General features: G+C 37.7%; 1 protein-coding gene across 4 annotated transcripts in view; it reads left to right on the top strand.

Annotated features, from left to right (window-relative positions):
* The window catches only part of SPIN4 (spindlin family member 4), a 235,381-nt gene that overhangs the window by 205,029 nt on the left and 10,355 nt on the right, over nt 1-19,997 (top strand). The window contains exon 3 of one of the 4 annotated variants that reach the window (XM_082445030.1): nt 5,141-17,996. The exons of 2 other annotated variants lie outside the window; for them this stretch is intronic. In XM_082445030.1, the coding sequence (XP_082301156.1) occupies nt 5,149-5,874 (726 nt within the window). In that variant the 5' untranslated portion in view covers nt 5,141-5,148 and the 3' untranslated portion in view covers nt 5,875-17,996. Of the gene's footprint in view, nt 1-1,096; nt 17,997-19,997 lie in introns of those variants that run through there. One more of the 4 variants, XM_082445029.1, reaches the window with a different exon arrangement.

Raw genomic sequence — 19,997 nt, 5'->3', positions numbered from 1 at the left:
GATGACAAACTTAATGGATAAATGCTGTGTGTGTTCTGACTGCTTCACCAACTGGCCACTCCCTCCTCTCTTTCCCTCTCCTTGGGCTTCCCTATTCCCTGAGATACAACAATATTGAATAAGCCAATTAATAACCATACAAAGGCCTCTAAGTTTTCAAATGAAGGGAAGAGACATGTCTCTCACTTTAAATCAAAAGGTGGAAATGATTAAGCTTAGTGAGGAAGGCATGTCAAAAGCCAAGATGGGCCAAAAACTAGGCCCCTTGAGCCAAACAGCCACATTGTGAATGGAAAGAAAAAGTTCTTCAAGGAAATTAAAAGTACTACTCTACTGAACACACAAATGATAAAAAATCAAAGCAGCCTTATTTCTGTTACAGAGCAAGTTTTAGTGGTCTGGATAGAAGATCAAACCAGCCACAGCATTCACTTAAGCTAAAGCCTAATCCAGAGCAAGGCCCTAACTCTCTTCAATTCTATGAAAGCTTTGAGAGGTGAGGAAGCTACAGAAGAAAAGTTTGAAGCTAGCAGAGGTTGGTTCATGAGGTTTAAGGAAAGAATCCATCTCCAAAACATCAAAGTGGAAGATGAAGCAGCAAATGCTGGTGTAGAAGCTGCAGCAAGTTTTCCAGAAGATCTAGCTAAGACACTAAACAACAGATTTTCAACGTAGACATAGCTGTCTTATATTGAAAGACGATGCCCTCTAGGACTTTCATAGCTAAAGAGGAGAAGTTAATGCCTGGCTTCAAAGATTCAAAGGACAGACTGACTCTCTTGTTAGGGGCTAATGCAGCTGGTGACTTTAAGTTGAAGCCAATGCTCATTTACTATTCAGAAGACAAAGATCCCTTTCAAAATATTACTGCTCATTAGACAGGAATAAAGATGCAGACATAGAGAATGGACTTGAGGACACAGGGAGGGGGAAGGGTAAGCTGGGACAAAGTGAGAGAGTGGCATAGACTTATATATACAACCAAATGTAAAATAGATAGCTAGTGGGAAGCAGCCGCATAGCACAGGGAGATCAGCTCAGTGCTTTGTGATCACCAGGAAGGGTGGGATAGGGAGGGTGGGAAGGAGACTAGGGAGGGTGGGAAGGAGACACAAGAGGGAGGAGATATGGGGATATATGTATATGTATAGCTGATTCACTTTGTTATAAAGCAGAAACTAACACACCATTGTAAAGCAATTATACTCCAATAAAGATGTTAAAAAAAAATACTACTGCTCATTGACAATGCACCTGGTCACCCAGAGCTCTGATGGAGATGTACAATAAGATTAATGTTGTTTTCATGCCAGCGAACACAACATCTATTCTGCAGCGCATGGATCAAAGAATAATGTTGACACTCAAGTCTTATTATTTAAGAAATACATTTCATAAGGCTATAGCTGCCATAGATAGTGATTCCTCTGATATCTGGGCAAAGCAAATTGAAAACCTCCTGGAAAGGATTCACCATTCTAGATGCAAGTTAAGTACATTCATAATTCATGGAAAGAGGTCAAAACATCAACGTTAACAGGAGTTTGGAAGAAGTTTATTCCAATCCTCATGGATGATTTTGAGTAGTTCAAGACTTCAGTGGAGGAAGTAACTGAAGATGTGGTGGAAATAGCAAGAGAACTAGAACTAGAAGTGGAGCCTGAAGATGTGACTGAATTGGTACACTCTCATAATAAAACTTAAATGAATGAGGAGTTGCTTCTTATGGATGAGCAAAGAAAGTTGTTTCTGGTGATGGTATCTACTCCTGGTGAAAATGCTGTGAAGATTGTTGAAATGACAACAAAGGATTTAAAATATTACATAAACTTAATTGATAAAGGAGCAGCAGGTTTAAGAGGATTAACTCCAATTTTGAAAGAAGTTCTACTGTGGGTAAAATGCTATCAAATAGCATTGCATGCCACAGAGAAATCTTTTGTGAAAAGAGTCAATGGATGCAGCGACTTCACTGTTGTCTTATTTTAAGAAATTGCCACACCACCCCAACCTTCACCAGCCACCACCCTGATTAGTCAGCAGCCATCAACATTGAGGCAAGATCCTCCACCAGCAAAAAGATTGTGACTTGTAAAAGATCAGATAATGGTTAATACTTTTTAACAATAAAGTATTTTTAATTAAGGTATGTTATATACCTTGGATTTTTAAACATAATGCTATTGCACACACATTATACTATAGTATAATGTAAACATAATGTTTACATGCATTGAGAAACCAAAAAATTTGTGTGACTTCCTATATTGAAATATTCACTTTATTGTGGTGGTCTGAAACTGAACCCACAATATCTCTGAGGTATGACTATTTTGCATTTGATGGTGTTCTCCTTATCATTTTCAGACTTATAGACACACATATTTATAGGATCAGTAATCTGGGTGTTTTGAAGGGATAAATAAAGCTGCCCTAGGAGATTTTAAATCACCAGAACTGCAGTCTTCAGAGGCTTGTATAAGACCACTTGTTTCATTTTGGAGGATTTCTTTGGATTGGAGCAGGGCAGTTGAAACCACTTATTTATTCATATAACAAATACTCATTGAGTACCTATTCTGAGTAAGGCACTTGAGATAAAAGTCTTTTCTTGAATGGGTTTGTAGTCTAGTGGGCAGACATACAAAGTAAACATTATATCTTAGTGTAGTGAGGCTCATTGAATCCATAATGCTAGGGAGTGATTTAAACATCAGAATCATAGTTCTAGAGAAGGAAGGATACTGAAAATTCTTTGTCTCTTCAGATTGCTTTGTAGGGCTGTGAGCAAGAATTCCATTAAAGTATATAACCAAAGAGCTTGAGTTAACTGTTCTGAATTTGTGTGCCTGGTGGGTGGTCTTCTCCCACCTGTCAATTGCTCTTCTAAGCAAAAATAACTTGGCACATCTTGGTCTGGGGAATTACTTGGGGAGCATTATTTGTGGAACATAATGACATGACATTTACACATACTCACCTTCTGACTTTCACTGTGCAGGTTGTATATATGTGTGAATATGTACACACCACTATGTAATTCTAAAGAGTTTAGAAATACCTTTTAGTATATGTAGTTTTCTTGCTTCCTTGAAATTGCTTCCTTGGAATTACTTTCTTATAATATAGTACTGGCGAGTTATCCCATCTCAAAAACCTTTGGCCTGGGAAACATGGGGAATTGAAGGATCCACACATATTCTGCCCAATCAGCTATTAAATGGTATGAGGACTAGGTTTTTCTTTCCCTACCTTGGAAGGTAATGTAATGTGGAGGCAGCCCGAATTTCTGCCTTGCACCTCTCTTCCCTGCTTTCCTACATTTCCAGAAGAATTAATGGCCGTTTTTACCCATGATGATATGAGGCTTTCTCTTCTCACCAGTATAGAGTGGAGGAGTGAGAATGAGGAGCCTAGACTTCCCTGGTTTATATTGCTATCTTGTAAGTAGGATACAGGAATAAAAGACATACAGATATTTTCATTTAATCTTGATAAGAGCCCTGTGACTTGAAGTAGGTGAAATTATGGGTACTTTCTTTTCTATCTTTCATATTTTCCACATGAGCATGCAGTACTTTTATAATCAGAAAGACTGCAAATATATACCACAAAAACCTTTTAATTTTTTCTGTCTACAAAATTGGAGCCACAATTTTGTTTCAGTATCCTGCTTTCTCACACATTGTTCTTATCTCATATGTAGATCTCCATGTCATTAAATATTCTTTGAAAAAATGGTTTATACTAGCTCAATAAATCCATATATGAGAGTAAACTAATTTTATTTATCGTCATAGACCTTTTAGGATAAATAACGGAAGATCTATACAAAGGAACATTATGGAACCATTAAAAACCATGTTTTCAGAGTATTTAATAACTTTGGAAGATACTAATGATATGAATTTAAAAAGAAGTTATAAAGATGTGAAACGCTACCAATTTTGTAAAATACAAGCATAGATTTATTGAGATATCAGAACTGTTAACATTTTGCTGTATATCTAGATGTTAAGATTAAGGTTAGTTTCGGTTTTTATTTCACTGAATTTCAGAAAATCTCCACAGTGTCAGTACATTTACTTTACATTCAGAAAAATATACGTATTAAAAAAGCATTACTGTGAGTGACCAGATAGAAAATAAAAAGGAAAGTTTGGATCAGGATGGTGGACTGTACACGGCATTTACTTATCCGGTCTCGTAATCCTTAAACTGAAAAAAAAAATTTTTTTGTATGTACAAACTCTGTGTATGTATGTGTTGAATATTAAAAAAAAAAAAAAAAGGCTTTGTGAGGAATTCCTGGAAGATAGAAAGCAGATGGAGAAGCTGCTGAGGAGGCTGGCGGGCGACAGACGGCCAGAGAGGAGTAAGGGAGCCGGCCAGTCTGGCTTGGGTTTGAGAGAAGCGGTCGGGGGGCGCGTGAGGAAATGAAGGAGTGAGCGCCTGTGACTGTGTGGACAGAACGCAGCGTGCGCAGTAACCCGCCCAGCTGCTGCTGGCTGAGCGGAAGGCGGAATGGCGGGGGCGGGGCCGAGGCTCAGGCGGGCTCTGAGGGGTCGGGTTCCCGAAGCGGCAAAAACCCTGGCGCCAGAGCTAGGCCGAGCAGAGCAACATTGCTAAGCCGAGGCCGCGCGGACTTCTCAGAGACCCGCCGCCGCCCGCGACTTTGGCGCTGCAACCATCGCTCTTATCCCTTTCCCGTCCTCTCCTTCTCCGTCGCCGTTCCGCAGCCGCAGCACCATCGATAACAGCTAAGTGGTCAATTCGGGAGACTTAGGGTTGGGAGTCGGGGCGGGCGCAAGGCGCAGGCAGCACACGCAAGCCCGCCATCTCCTGCGGCAACTGCCACTGCTGCAGATACCTCTGCCGGGCGGGAGAGAAGAATACTGTCAAGAGGCCCCCGCTGTCCTAGTGTCCACGGTCAGAGTTAAGAGCGTTTCTGCCGAGCCTTGGTGAGAGCCTTGCCTTTGGGGAAGGGAGAAGGAGAACGTGCAGGACAGGATCTCTCTGTTTTCGGAGATCACAAAAAAAAGATCTCATACTGGATAGTACTGACTTTTTGTCAGCTTAATCTAGTAAGTGGTAGCGTTGCTGAGCCTCCTTAAACCCCGAGCCATGTCGCCCCCAACAGTGCCTCCGATGGGCGTAGATGGTGTGTCCGCATACCTGATGAAGAAAAGGCACACCCACAGGAAACAGCGGCGCAAGCCCACTTTCCTCACCCGTAGGAACATTGTGGGCTGCCGCATTCAACACGGCTGGAAGGAAGGCAACGAGCCCGTGGAGCAGTGGAAGGGCACCGTGCTTGAGCAGGTTTCCGTGAAGCCCACTCTCTATATCATCAAATATGATGGCAAAGATAGTGTGTATGGACTAGAACTGCACCGAGATAAGAGAGTTTTAGCGCTAGAGATCCTTCCTGAGAGAGTGCCAACTCCTCGCATTGATTCGCGCCTGGCAGATTCCCTGATTGGCAAGGCAGTGGGTCATGTGTTTGAGGGTGAGCACGGTACGAAAGATGAATGGAAGGGTATGGTCCTGGCGCGAGCCCCCGTGATGGACACTTGGTTTTACATCACCTACGAGAAAGATCCAGTCCTTTATATGTACACGCTGCTGGATGACTACAAAGATGGTGACCTGCGCATCATTCCAGATTCCAACTACTATTTCCCTACAGCAGAACGGGAGCCTGGAGAAGTTGTCGACAGCCTTGTGGGCAAGCAGGTGGAGCACGCCAAAGATGATGGGTCCAAGAGAACCGGCATTTTCATCCATCAAGTGGTGGCCAAGCCATCTGTCTACTTCATTAAGTTTGATGATGATATTCACATTTATGTCTATGGTTTGGTGAAAACCCCCTAAATTCATTGTGCTATTGCAAAAGTTGTGGAACTATTAAATGTAAAATATGTCGTGTGAACATTTGAGAACAGTTTTGAAGTCAGAGATTAAAGAATTTATTATTACTTATGGTGCCTCCAAATCTTACATTGACTAGTTCCACAGTTTTGCCCAAAGTATACTTTGGTACTTTTGATATTGCCTTGTTCTGTAATCAAAATTTTAAATCGGGTGCTAATAGAAAATTGAAAAGTGTTTGTAAAATTTGGAACAATGGAAAACTAGATAAAGAAAAATAAATGGTGTACACACACTATATCCTCCACCACCCCCCCATTTCTTTCTTTGCCTTACCAATTTTTTTCTCCCCAGGTAACAAGTGTTAAGAACATAATGTATATCCTTCCATGTTTTCCCCATCCTCTTAAAGAAAGTTTGTTGTAGTCCTTTCTACAGAAACAGCAAGCCCCATTATTTCTCTGTAATTGCTTTTCTCCCTTGACATATCCTTCTGATCAGTAGCTACAGATATCACTCTCTCTCCCCCATGCCTCCCTCTCCATATGGTATAAGATAGATGTCCAACTATATATTTTATTCACATTGGATACCTGATTGTACCATCACATTTATTAAATAAATCACCCATTTCCCCTCTCCCTCTATTTCTCCTTGTCTTCCTCTCTTCTCCTAACAACTTCATACACAGTACATATTTATGTACCAGAATGGTACCATTTATGTACCATTCTATTATTGATGGTCTTTAAGTTTTCTCTTTTTTTTCCACCATAGCACTGCTACAATACATACTGGTGCTTTTATTTCTATAGGGTAGCTTCCCAGAAATGGGACTGTTAGGTAGATGTTTATTTAATTTTAAGAGATATTACAAAATTACCATCTAAAATGAAAGTGCTCATTTTCCAGCATCCTCTCCAGCACTCTTTAGTGTTTGTAAATCTGAACAGTGAAAAATTACATAGTATTGTTTCTTTAATTGACAAACAGTGAGTTTTTTTGTTTTTTACCATTCGGACTTTTTTTGTGATTTGCCAGTGCTTATCCTTTGCTCATTTATCTATTGAATCTTTGATCTTTTCCTTATAAATCTGTAGGAATTCTAACTATATTTACTATGTGGTGTGTACTAATCAGTTGTAGCCCATATGTGTTATGATTTTCTCCATTCTATCATTAATCTTGACTTTATTGATATCTTCTTTTTTACTTTACAGCTTAAAAAAAAATTAGATAGATTCCTCTCTTCTTTTTAGCTTTTTGGTTTCTTGTTTTTTTCAGTTGAATGCCCCCACTTCTAGTCATACAAATATTTACCTACATTTTTTCTAAAAATGTTTATTAATTTTAAGCTTTAACTGATCCATCAGGAATTTATTTTTGTATATGGAGGTAGAGGTCCAAATATACATTTTGTTCATATTGGATACCTGATTATGCTATCACATTTATTAAATAAATCACCCATTTTCAAGTTCCTGAGCCAGTATCACATTGTTTTAATTGTACTGGCTTGACCATAAACTTTGGACTCTGGTAAAGCAAGTCCCCTCTCATTAGTTTTTTGTTTTTTTGTTTTTTTTGTCTTTTCTTCTTTTATATAATTTGTTTTTCATTCTTTCATGTAAAAATTGGAAGCATCCTTTCCACGTTTAAAAAAATTGTGATGCCTTAGAATCGTATTACATTTCTGCATTTCTGTTTAGAAGGTTATTTTAAAAATAATATTAATCTTTAATACTCGAGAATTTTGGTACATCATTAAAATCTTTTGGTTTTGTTTTTGTAATGTTATATAGGTCCATCACATCTGATTAAGTTTATCTCTAAATATTTTTACAGTTTTTGTCACATTTTGACATTTTGAATTGGGTATTTTTTCCTCCTCATTTATATTTTTGGCAATATAGACAAACTAGAGGTTTTTTATTCCTTCTATTTTCAGCTTACTAAATACTCTGAATTACACTGGGTTTTTAAAATAGAATGTTTTGGACTTTGTAGATATATAGTCATCTCACCTGCAAATAGAGATCATTTTATTTCTTATAATGTTAATATTGTTATTACATGATCTGGATTTTCCAAAACAATGTTGAATAATGATTATGACAGACATGCCTGTGTGGTTCTTAATTTTCATGGAATTGTCTTTAGTGTTCCCTATTAATATGACATTTGCTGTTGGTTATTGGTAAATAGTCATTAACCATTAACACATTTAGGGTATTTCTTCTATTCCTGTTTTACATAGCATTATTACTAAAAGTGGCTCCTGAATTTTATCAAATGTCTTTTCAGCGTCTATTGACAAAACAGTATAACTTTTTTTTTCCTTTGGTTTGTTGACTCGATGAATTAGAGTGGTAGATATTTGATGTTTTGAAGCAAATTTGTGTTTATGGAATAAATCCTACTTAGTCATGGTGTAATAATCATTTGATACATTGCTGGGTATTATTTACCAATATTTTATTTAGTATTATTGCATTTACATTCCAAAGTAAAATTGTATATTTCAAATTTTGTTGTTAAAATTATGCTAGCTTTAAAAAATGAAATTGTGAGTTTTCAATCATTTTTCTGTGTTCTGGAACAGTTTAAATAGCATTAGAATTATTTGTTCTTTAAAAATTAGCTAGTAGTGAGCTGTAAAAACAGTCTAATCCTGGTGACAATTTTGATGGTAGATCTTTAATCAGCTTTCTTATCTCTTCAATGGTAATTGGTTTATTCAAGCTTTCTATTAAAAAGGAATGTATATTCTCTGTGAAATAGAAAATTTAAAGTTTTCTCTATTACCAAGCTTCTTGATTGTATTATTCAGACGCTTTATGTCCTTGCATGTTGCACGTGCGTATGTCTTAGGTATGTTCAATTCTGAAAACATTGTAATAAAATCATCATCTATAACAGTTCTAAGTTCTCTTTGTATTTTATTTATTTTGAAAAATTAAAACATAATATGGAAAGCATGAAAGATATAAAAAACGTCCGTTTACCTTCACCCAAAATTAACAAATGTTGGCATATTTGCAAAATATAACATCTCCGTCCACTGCAGAGGCATACACTGTCATGAATTTAATGCAAATCTTCTCTATGCTTTATATATTTACTGAAAATATAAACATAGTTGATAATAGTATTGATTTTTTTGGCTTTAAAAAAATTTCAACATGAAATTTTTATATTTTATATAAACTTTATATTGTGAAATTTCTTTTAGTTTTTATTGTAGGGAATCTTCTTTTTTTTGAATTGGGATATGGATTGCAACAACAACAAAAACCCAATAACACTGACTTTAGAATGCAAGTTGCTATTCTAGGTACTTCTACCACTCCTAACACTCAGGGAGGCTTCACCCTAGCCACAGTATTGGCAACTGAATGAAAAAGACAAAATTTTAGCTCTCAAGAAGATTTTATCCTGGCTGTAGTGAGACAGATATCTACCACCAACCCCTGACCTCAAGACTAGAAATAGACCTTATGTTTTCCCATAATTTTGGAGTTATCCCACTTTATGACACTCGGATTAGGACTAGCGCCAATCCTGGCACTTCTTTTTTTTTTTTTTAACATCTTTACTGGAGTAGAATTGCTTTACAATATTGTGTTAGTTGCTGCTGTATAACAAAGTGAATCAGCTATACGTATACCTATATCCCCATATCACCTCCCTCTTGCATCTCATTCCCATCCTCCGTATAACACCCCTCTAGGTGATCACAAAGCACTGAGCTGATTTCCCTGTGCTATGCAGCGGCTTCCCACTAGCTATCTATTTTACATTTGGTAGTGTATATATATCCAAGCCATTCTCTCACTTCGTCACAGCTTACCCTTCCCCCTCCCCATGTCCTCAACTCCATTCTCTACGTCTGCATCTTTATTCTGGTCCTGTCCCTAGATTCTTCAGAAACTTTTCTTTTTTTAGACTCCATGTATATGTGTTAGCATACAGTGTTTGTTTTTCTCTTTCTGACTTACTTCACTCTGTATGGTGGACTCTAGGTCCATCCACCTCACTGCAAATAACTCAATTTCGTTTCTTTTTATGTCTGAGTAATATTACATTGTATATATGTGCCACATTTTCTTTATCCATTCACCTGTCGAAGGACACTTACATTGCTTCCATGTCCTGGCTATTGTAAATAGAGCTGCAATGAACATTGTGGTACATGACTCTTTTTGAATTGTGGCTTTCTCAGGGTATATGCCCAGTAGTGGGATTGCTGAGTCGTATGGTAGTACTCTTTTTAATTTTTTAAGGAACCTCCATACTGTTCTCCACAGTGGCTGTATCAATTTACATTCCCACCAACAGTGCAAGAGGGTTCCCTTTTCTCCACACCCTCTCCAGCATTTATTGTTTCTACATTTTTTGATGATGACCATTCTGACTGGTGTGAGGTAATACGTCATTGAAGTTTTCATTTGCATTTCTCTAATGATTAGTGATGTAGAGCATCCTTTCATGTGTTTGTTGGCAATCTGTATATCTTCTTTGGAGAAATGTCTATTTACGTCTTTGGCCCATTTTTGGATTGGGTTGTTTCTTTTTTTCATATGGAGCTGCATGAGCTGCTTGTAAATCTTGGAGATTAATCCCTTTTCAGATGCTTCATTTGCAAATATTTTCTCCCATTCTGAGGGTTGTCTTTTGGTCTTGTTTATGGTTTCCTTTGCTGTGCAAAAGCTTTTAAGTTTCATTAGGTCCCATTTCTTTATTTTTGTTTTTATTTCCATTTTTCTAGGAGATGGGTCAAAAAGGATCTTCCTGTGATTTATGTCATAGAGTGTTCTGCCTATCTTTTCCTGTAAGAGTTTTATACTGTCTCACCTTACATTTAGGCCTTTAATCCATCTTCAGTTTATTTTTGTGTATGGTGTTAGGCAGTGTTCTAAGTTCATTCTTTTACATGTAGCTGTCCAGTTTTCCCAGCACCACTTATCAAACAGGCTGTCTTTTCTCCATGGTATGTTCTTGCGTCTTTTATCAAAAATAAGGTGACAATATGTGCGTGAGTTTATCTCTGGGCTTTCTATCCTGTTCCATTGATCTATATTTCCGTATTTGTGCCAGTTCCATACTGTCTTAATTACTGTAGCTTTGTAGTATAGTCTGAAGTCTGGGAGCCTGATTCTTCCAGCTCCGTTTTTCGTTCTCAAGATTGCTTTGGCTTCTCAGGGTCTTTTGTGTTTCCATACAAATTGTGAAATTTTTTGTTCTAGTTCTGTGAAAAATGCCATTGGTAGTTTGATGGGGATTGCATTTAATCTATAGATTGCTTTGGGTAATATAATTATTTTCACAATGTTGATTCTTCCAATCCAAGAACATGGTATACCTCTCCATCTGTTTTTATCATCTTTAATTTCTTTCATCAGTGTCTTATAGTTTTCTGCATACAGGTCTTTTGTCTCCTTAGGTAGGTTTATTCCTAGGTATTTTATTCTTTTCGTTGCAATGGTAAGGGGGAGTATTTCCTTAAATTCTCTTTCAGATTTTTCATCCTTAGTGTATAGGAATGCAAGAGATTTCTGTGCATTGATTTTGTATCCTGCCACTTTACCATATTCAGTGATTAGTTCTAGTAGTTTTCTGGTAGCAACTTTAGGATTCTCTATGTATAGTATCATGTCATCTGCAAACAGACAGCTTTACTTCTTCTTTTCTGATTTTGATTACTTTTATTTCTTTTTCTTCTCTGATTGCTGTGGCTAAAACTTCCAAAACTATGTTGAATAATAGTGGTGAGAGTGGACCACTTTGTCTTGTTCCTGATCTTAGAGGAAATGGTTTTACTTTTTCACCATTGAGAACGATGTTGACTGTGGGTTTGTCATATATGTCCTTTATTATGTTGAGATAAGTTCCCTCTATGCCTGCTTTCTGGAGGGTTTTTATCATAAATGGGTCTTGAATTTTGCCAAAAGCTTTTTCTGCATAGATTGAGATGATCATATGGTTTTTCTCCTTAAATTTGTTAATATGGTGTATTATGTTGATTGATTTGCATATATTGAAGAAGCCTTGCATTCCTGGGATAAACCCCACTTGATCATAGTGTATGATCCTTTTAATGTGCTGTAGGATTCTGTTTGCTAGTGTTTTGTTGAGGATTTTTGCGTGTATGTTCATCAGTGATATTGGCCTGTAGTTTTCTTTCTTTGTGACATCTTTGTCTGGCTTTGGTATCAGAGTGATGGTGGCCTCGTAGAATGAGTTTGGGAGTGTTCATCCCTCTGCTATATTTTGGAAGAGTTTGAGAAGGATAGGTGTTAGCTCTTCTCTAAATGTTTGATAGAATTCGCCTGTAAAGCCATCTGGTCCTGGGCTTTTGTTTGTTGGAACATTTCTAATCACAGTCTCACTTTCAGTGCTTGTGATTGGTCTGTTTGTATTTTCTATTTCTTCCTTATTCAGTCCCAAAAGGTTGTGCTTTTCTAAGAATTTGTCGATTTCTTCCAGGTTGTCCATTCTATTGGCATATAGTTGCTTGTACTAATCTCTCATGATCCTTTGTATTTCTGGAGTGTCAGTTGTTACTTCTCCTTTTTCATTTCTAATTCTATTAATTTGAGTCTTCTCTCTTTTGTTCTTGATGAGTCTGGCTAATGGTTTAGGAATTTTTTTAATCTTCTCAAAGAACCAGCTTTTAGTTTTATTGATCTTTACTATTGTTTCCTTCATTTATTTCTGATCTGATCTTTATGATTTCTTTTCTTCTGCTAACTTTGGGTTTTTTTTTTCTTCTTTCTCTAATTGGTACAAGTGTAAGGTTAGGTTGTTTATTTGAGACGTTTCTTGTTTCTTGAGGTAGGAGTGTATTGTTATAATCTTCCCTCTTAGAACTGCTTTTGCTGCATCTGATAGGTTTTGGGTTATCGTGTTTTTATTGTCATTTGTTTCATGGTATTTTTTGTTTTCCTCATTGATTTGTTCAGTGATCTCTTGGTTATTAAGTAGTGTATTGTTAGCCTCCATGTGTTTGTATTTTTTACAGATTTTTTTCCTGTAATTGATATCTAATTTCAAAGCATTGTTGTGGGAAAAGATACTTGATACAATTTCAAATTTCTTAAATTTACCAATGCTTGATTTGTGACCCAAGATATGATCTACCCTGGAGAATGTTCCATGAGCACTTGAGAAGAAAGTGTATTTTGTTGTTTTTGGATGGGATGTCCTATAAATATCAATTAAGTCTATCTGTTTTAATGTATCATTTAAAGCTTGTGTTTCCTTATTTACTTTCATTTTGGATGAACTGTCCATTGTTGAAAGTGAGGTTTTAGAGTCCCCTACTATGATTGTGTTACTGTCAATTTCCCCTTTCATGGCTGTTAGCATTTGCGTTATGTATTGGGGTGTTCCTATGTTGGGTGCATAAATATTTACAGTTGTTATATCTTCTTCTTGGATTTTTCCCTTGGTCATTATGTAGTGTCCTTATTTGTCTCTTGTAATAGTCTTTATTTTAAAGTCTATTTTGTCTGATATGAGAATTGCTACTCCAGCTTTCTTTTGATTTCCATTTGCATGGAATATCTTTTTCCATCCCTTCACTTTCAGTCTGTATGTGTACCTAGGTCTGAAGTGGGTCTCATGTAGACAGCATATATATGGGTCTTGTTTTTGTATCTATTCATCCTATGTCTTTTGTTTGGATCATTTAATCCATTTACATTTTAGGTAGTTATCCATATGTTTGTTCCTATTACCATTTTCTTAATTGTTTTGGGTTTGTTATTGTAGGTCTTTTCTTTTTCTTGTGTCTCCTGACTAGAGAAGTTCCTTTAGCATTTTTTGTAAAGCTGGTTTGGTGGTGCTGAGTTCTCTTCGCTCTTGCTGGTCTTTAAAGATTTTAATTTCTCCATCGACTCTGGATGAGATCTTTGCTTGGTAGAGTAATCTTGGTTGTAGGTTTTTCCCTTTCATCACTTTAAATATGTCTGCCACTCCCTCCTGGCTTGCAGAGTTTCTGCTGAGAGATCAGCTGTTAATGACACTGGGATTCCCTTGTATGTTATTTGTTGCTTTTCCATTGCTGCTCTTAATATTTCTTCTTTGTATTTAATTTTTGATAGTTTGATTAATATGTGCCTTGGCGTGTTTCTCCTTGGATGTATTATTTTTTTGTTTCTTTTTTCTTCACACACACACACTGTATTTTATTTTTACAAGAGATAAATAGACTGACACCAAGCATCCTTGGATGTATTCTGTATTGGACTCTGTGTCCTTCCTGGACTTGATTATTTCCTTTCCCATATTAGGGAAGTTTTCAACTATAATCTCTTCAAATATTTTCTCAGACCCTTTCTTTTTCTCTTCTTCTTCTGGGACCCCCATAATTCTAATGTTGGTGTGTTTAATGTTGTCCCAGAGGTCTCTGAGACTGTCCTTAATTCTTTTCATTCTTTTTTCTTTATTCTTCTCTGTAGTGGTTATTTCCACTACTTTATCTTCCAGGTCACTTATCCTTTCTTCTGCCTCAGTTTTTCTGCTATTGATCTCTTCTAGAGAATTTTTAATTTCATTTTTTTCTTGTTCATCATTGTTTGTTTGCTCTTTAGTTCTTCTAGGTCCTTGTTAAACGTTTCTTGTATTTTCTCCATTCTATTTACAAGATTTTGGATCATCTCTACTCTCATTACTCTGAATTCTTTTTCAGGTAGACTGCTGATTTCCTCTTGATTTGTTTTTTCTGGTGGTTTTTACCTTGCTCCTTCATCTGCTGTGTGTTTCTCTGTCTTCTCATTTTGCTTAACTTACTGTTTTTGGAGTCTCCTTCTCGCAGGCTGCAGGTTCATAGTTCCCGTTGTTTTTGGTGTTTGCCTCCAGTGGCTAAGCTTCTTTCAATTCATTGTGTAGGCTTCCTGGTGGAGGGGACTGGTGCCTGTCTTCTGGTAGATGAGACTGGATCTTGTCTGTCTGGTGGGCAGGACCACATCTGGTGGTGTGTTTTGTGGTGTCTGTGACCTTATTGTGATTTTAAGCCCCCTCTCTGTTAATGGGTGGGGTTGTGTTCCTGTCTTGCTACTTGTTTGGCATAGGTGTCCAGCACTGTAGCTTGCTCGTCGTTGAGTGGGGCTGGGTCTTAGCATTGAGATGGAGATCTCTGGGAGAGCTTTCACCATTTGAAAGTACATGGAGCCTGGGCGTTTCCTTTAGACAAATGTCCTGAAATTGGCTCTCCCACTTCAGAGGCACAGGCCTGATACCTGGCCAGAGCACCAAGACCCTGTTATCCACACAGCCAAGTACGTGGGGAGTTTTTTGCCTTTTGGGAAGTCTGAGGTCTTTTTCCAACATTCTGTTGGTGTTCTGTAGTAGTTGTTCCACATGTAGATGTATTTCTGATGTATTTGTGGGGAGGAAGTTTATCTCCATGTCTTACTCCTCCGCCATCTTGAAGGTCTCCCCAGCTGACTGATTTTTAACAAGGTGCAAAAGCAATTTAACGATGGAAAGAGAGTCTTTTCAACAAACGATACTGGAACAACTGCGGCAGGCTCTACGAGTGCATGAAGATTCCCGTAGCCCAAAGCCAACAGCCACCTCTTTGTCTCCACCTGTCCGGCTCCGAGGAGGAAATGGGCAACCCTGGTACTGGCCCTGTTTTAAGAGTTTGAGACATAGCAGTGGACAAAACAAAATCTTTCTTTAACACATGGTCTTTTATCTTTCAAGTAACCTTCAGTCCAATAACAAAGATATAAGGTGGGTATAAAATGTTACATAAGAACATAAAAAAAGTGTGATAAATATCATTAAAGTGTTAGAGGAATGAATATGTACTATATGACAAACTGTGTAGTTTGTCTTTAGACAACAACAAAAAATACAACTGTATATAAATTTTAGGTGTATGATAATGCCCCCTAGTCCTTGCTCTCTCACTAGGCCCCAAGTCCTGAACCACGAATTATATTATTCCGTGATGACATTGGGCTTTTAACATACAGTAAGAGAGAGAGGCTCAGCCCTGGCTTAAAACCTGGAGATAGAACAGTAAACAATCTAAACAAAATCCCTGCTCTCTTAGAGCATATATCCTAATGGGAAGAGGAAGACAGCCACCACCACATTTATATCCCTGGCCTTTAGGCCTTATATTTTCTCATCGTGATTTGGAAATATCTCACAACTTTTTATTCAGACATAGCAAAGTTTCACTCTAGTTCTATCTCTGTTTTAGAAGTTAAGTGTACAGCAGTGAGCAAAATATGGAACTATGTTTCAGTGGGAGGAAGACAGAAAAAAAGATCAATGTAGAATTCTGTGTTCACCAACTATGCCTTTACCCCCTAAATTTCTGGACTCCTCGACTAGAACCAAGTTTCAGACTATTCCATGATAATATTGATATCATACCTGGTTGCTTTGAGTCAGAAGGAGGCTCAACCTTGACCAAGCAGTGAACAAAACTGCCAAAGTCTCTATTCTCTTGAAACTTACATTCATTCTATTGGGAAGAGCCAGACAGTCATCCCCTTCTCCTTGGACCACCAGTCTAGAATCAGGTCTTATATTGTTCCTTGGTGATATCAGATTTCTCTCATATTCTTACACTAAATCAGAGACAGGACCACACAATGGTCATGACACTGTTTTAGGAGAGGAAAATAGCCAGAAACAAAATCCTTGCTCTCATAGTGCTTACAGCTTACATCATGCTGGGTGGAGATAGATTCCCATCTTCTTCCTCCCAACACACTTTATACATACGTCAGGCTGTGATGATTGCTTTGAAAAAAGGTAAAGCAGGGTAAGTAAAGTGACAGAATGGTGTCTTGGGCATGCTATTCTATATATATGGATAGAGAAGTCCTCTCAGAACAGACAACATTTGAGTAAACACCTGAATAAAGTGAGGGTGCAAACCATGTTGCTGATGCCTTCAGATATAATGTGCCAGGAGGTTTGTGATAGCAGCCTAGTGTGGCCAGATTGGAAGTGAGCAAGGAAGAGAATGAGAGGAGACGAGATCAGAGAGTTTGTCAAGGGCCAGATCCATGTACAAATCTTATGGACCACTGTAAAGCATTTGGAATTTATTCTCAGCGAGATAGGAGATCATTTGTTTTGAGCAAAAATATGAAAAGTGTCCCAGTTTCACTCATTAAATAATCTGATTTAAAATACCTCCTTCATCATCAAACAAGATCTCACTTGTGCTTTGTCTCCTTTGCTCCATTGGACTATGGGTCTTCTTTTCTCTTTGACATCCCTGGAGAACCCACCACTTCTACTGTATCCATGCCCTGGCTCTGCCAGCTTGCTAACTCTGACTCCCGGCTTCTTCAGATAAGGAGATTGAAGAGAGATGAAGTCAAAATGAATATTCAAGCTTGCATACCTCCAGAATTCCACCAGACAGTCTTGAATGATGTGGTAAAAATGTCAGAGACTGGAACAAAGGATTCTAGCTGAATGGTTGCAACAGACATTCACACAGAAATTTGTAAGCTAGTAATTTTTAGAAATGAATGTTAAGGAGCATTGTGAAGAAGAATTAATATTGCGGCTGATTAACTATGTAAGGAAAGACCTCTGGATTATGATTTATCTGTGGAGATAAGAGAGTTAAGGTGTGGGGTGGGGATGGGCAAGATTTTGAGAGCATGAATTTAAAAGGAAAGAACACAGAATCAAAGGCTAAACTAGTAAATATAGGTGTAAAATGGTCTTCCGTTTATCTCTTTTAGTCTGTATCCGAACAGGCTCAAACCCTGAGAATGAGATGTAAAAGATCTATATTGTCCATTGTTTGGACAAAATCTTTTTTATAAAGGTAGAGAAAAATTATCAATAAATTGGCTCATTATTTTCCTGAACTAATTAATTCTGTTTCTGGATTTACTCATGACTGCTTAAACTATATTCAGGGCTTTTGAAAATGAAAAGAATTCATGTTTTCTTTCCTTCACTTATTTTCCACATCCACCCTTCATTAAGTATTCATAACATAAAGAATATAGGCTCGTTTTTAAAGACATCTTCCAAATTATTCCCAAAGAAAGCTACATACATATGTGTTTCTCACAAATCAGGCTTTCTGCTGTAGTTACTTTGATTAGTACTTGGTTACTTTATCTTTCATTTATTCATAGAATGAAACAAAATGTGCAAGACATTTTTCTAGAGGGTATGTTGGAATATCATGATGAATAACACATAGTCTTTTATCCTTCAAGTAGCCTTCAGACTAATAAGGTGTGTATAAAACTGTACAAAACAACGTAAAAGGAATGTGATAAGTATCATTAAAGTGTTAGAGGGGTGCATATGCACCATGTGAATTCAGATGTATTACTGTATAGTCAGGGTTCTCCAGAGAAACAAAACCAATAAGATTCATTCATTCATTCCTTCCTTCATTGTAAGAATTATCTCATGTGATTATAGAGGCCAAGAAGTCCCATGACGTCTTTCTTGGTTGTAGAAGGTTCAGATGCAACAATAATTCATGTTAGACAATTCATGTTAGAAGGAATATCTTGACTTGACCCCTAGAAATTTCACTGAAGTAGAAGGCCCCTGAATTTTAGTTGGATTTATTTCTCACCCTCTAACATGCAAATGTCTTACTAATGAATATAGAGAAGTTGCTACTTCTTGATCACTAGGTCCAATCAGCATAATGTCATCAATGTAATGGATTAGTGTGATATTCTGTGGCAGGAAAAGGTGAACAAGGTCCCTGTGAACAAAATTATGACATAGGGATGGAGAGTCGTCATACCGTCTCAGGTAGGACAATGAAGGTGTATTGCTGGCCTTACTAGTTGAAAGCAAACTACTTCTGGAAGACCATATGGACAATAATGGAGGAAAAAATCATTTATTAGATGAATAGATACACACCAAGTATCAAGGATTATGTTAACTTGCTCAAACAATGAAACCACATCTGGTACATGAGCTTCAATTGGCGTCACCACCTGCTTAAGCTTATGATAATCCACTAACATTCTTCAAGATCTGTCTTCTGCACAGGCCAAATAGGAGAGTTGAATGGGCATGTGCTAGGAATCACTACTCCTGCACATATTAAGTCCTTGATAGTGGCACTAATCTTTGCAGTCCTTCCAAGAATGCAGTATTCCTCTTTTTTTTTTTAATATGGAATGCTTCATGAATCTGTGTGTCATCCTTGCACAGGGACCATGCTAATCTTCTCTGTATCTCTCCAATTCTAGTATATGTGCCACCGAAGCGAGCACAAATATTCCTCTTAATTTACTAGTTTCTCATTTAGAGGCAATTCTAATGGCTTCCACTTAGTCTTTCCACCTTTATATTCCTCATTCCACAGATCAGGAAACCTATGTGGGGATTCTGCCAACTGCTAAGTATGTCTATTCTAATAATGCATTCTGGAACTGGGGAAGTAATCAGGGGATGAGTTCAGGAACACACTGGGCCCATTGTTAGACAGATCTGAACTAAAACTCCATTGTTCACCTGACCTTCATTAGTGGTTCTTTTGGAGCGTAGTATACTTCCTCATGGGTCATAATGTGTATCTCACTTTCAGGAGCCTGTTAGCACTTGTGTCTAGTTGTTAGTCTAGAAGCAAAAGTGGGTGATGGAGGTGGATCCTTAGGAAAATCAGCATGGCAACTATCTCAAAGGAGGTCATTGCCATTTCCTCAGGCCGTCCAAGTTAATCCTCTCAGATAGAGGCGGAAAGGCTTATTCTACTGTTGGTGGGGAGATCGATACCACAGGGGATGGGGATTCCCCTTCCACTGGGAATCAGGAGGTCACTTCCACTGAGATTGTATAGGCAACTTCCACTGGGAACGGGGAGGCCTCTTCCACTAGCAATAAAAACTCATCAGGATTTAAAGGTTCAATGTCTCCAGCTTCATGAGATCTTCCCACACATTCCAATCTCAATTTACAGGATACTATTATTTCCCAGTATATGACATCACTTTAACAGTAGACAAGGCTGGGAGTTCAACTAACACTCTAATTTAGCCAATACAAGATGAAGTTTTGCACATAATTTTCAACAATTTCAGCCCTCTGACTACAGGAAATAAGGGACTCCTTCAGGGTACACATAGAAGATCTTAGGTTGTTATGCACGTCTT

This window comes from Balaenoptera physalus (assembly GCF_965194825.1).
Source record: "Balaenoptera physalus genome assembly, chromosome: X".
NCBI lineage: Eukaryota > Metazoa > Chordata > Mammalia > Artiodactyla > Balaenopteridae > Balaenoptera > Balaenoptera physalus.
The sequence above is the reverse complement of the archived record's forward strand: the minus strand, read 5'-3'. Positions and strand labels throughout refer to the sequence as shown.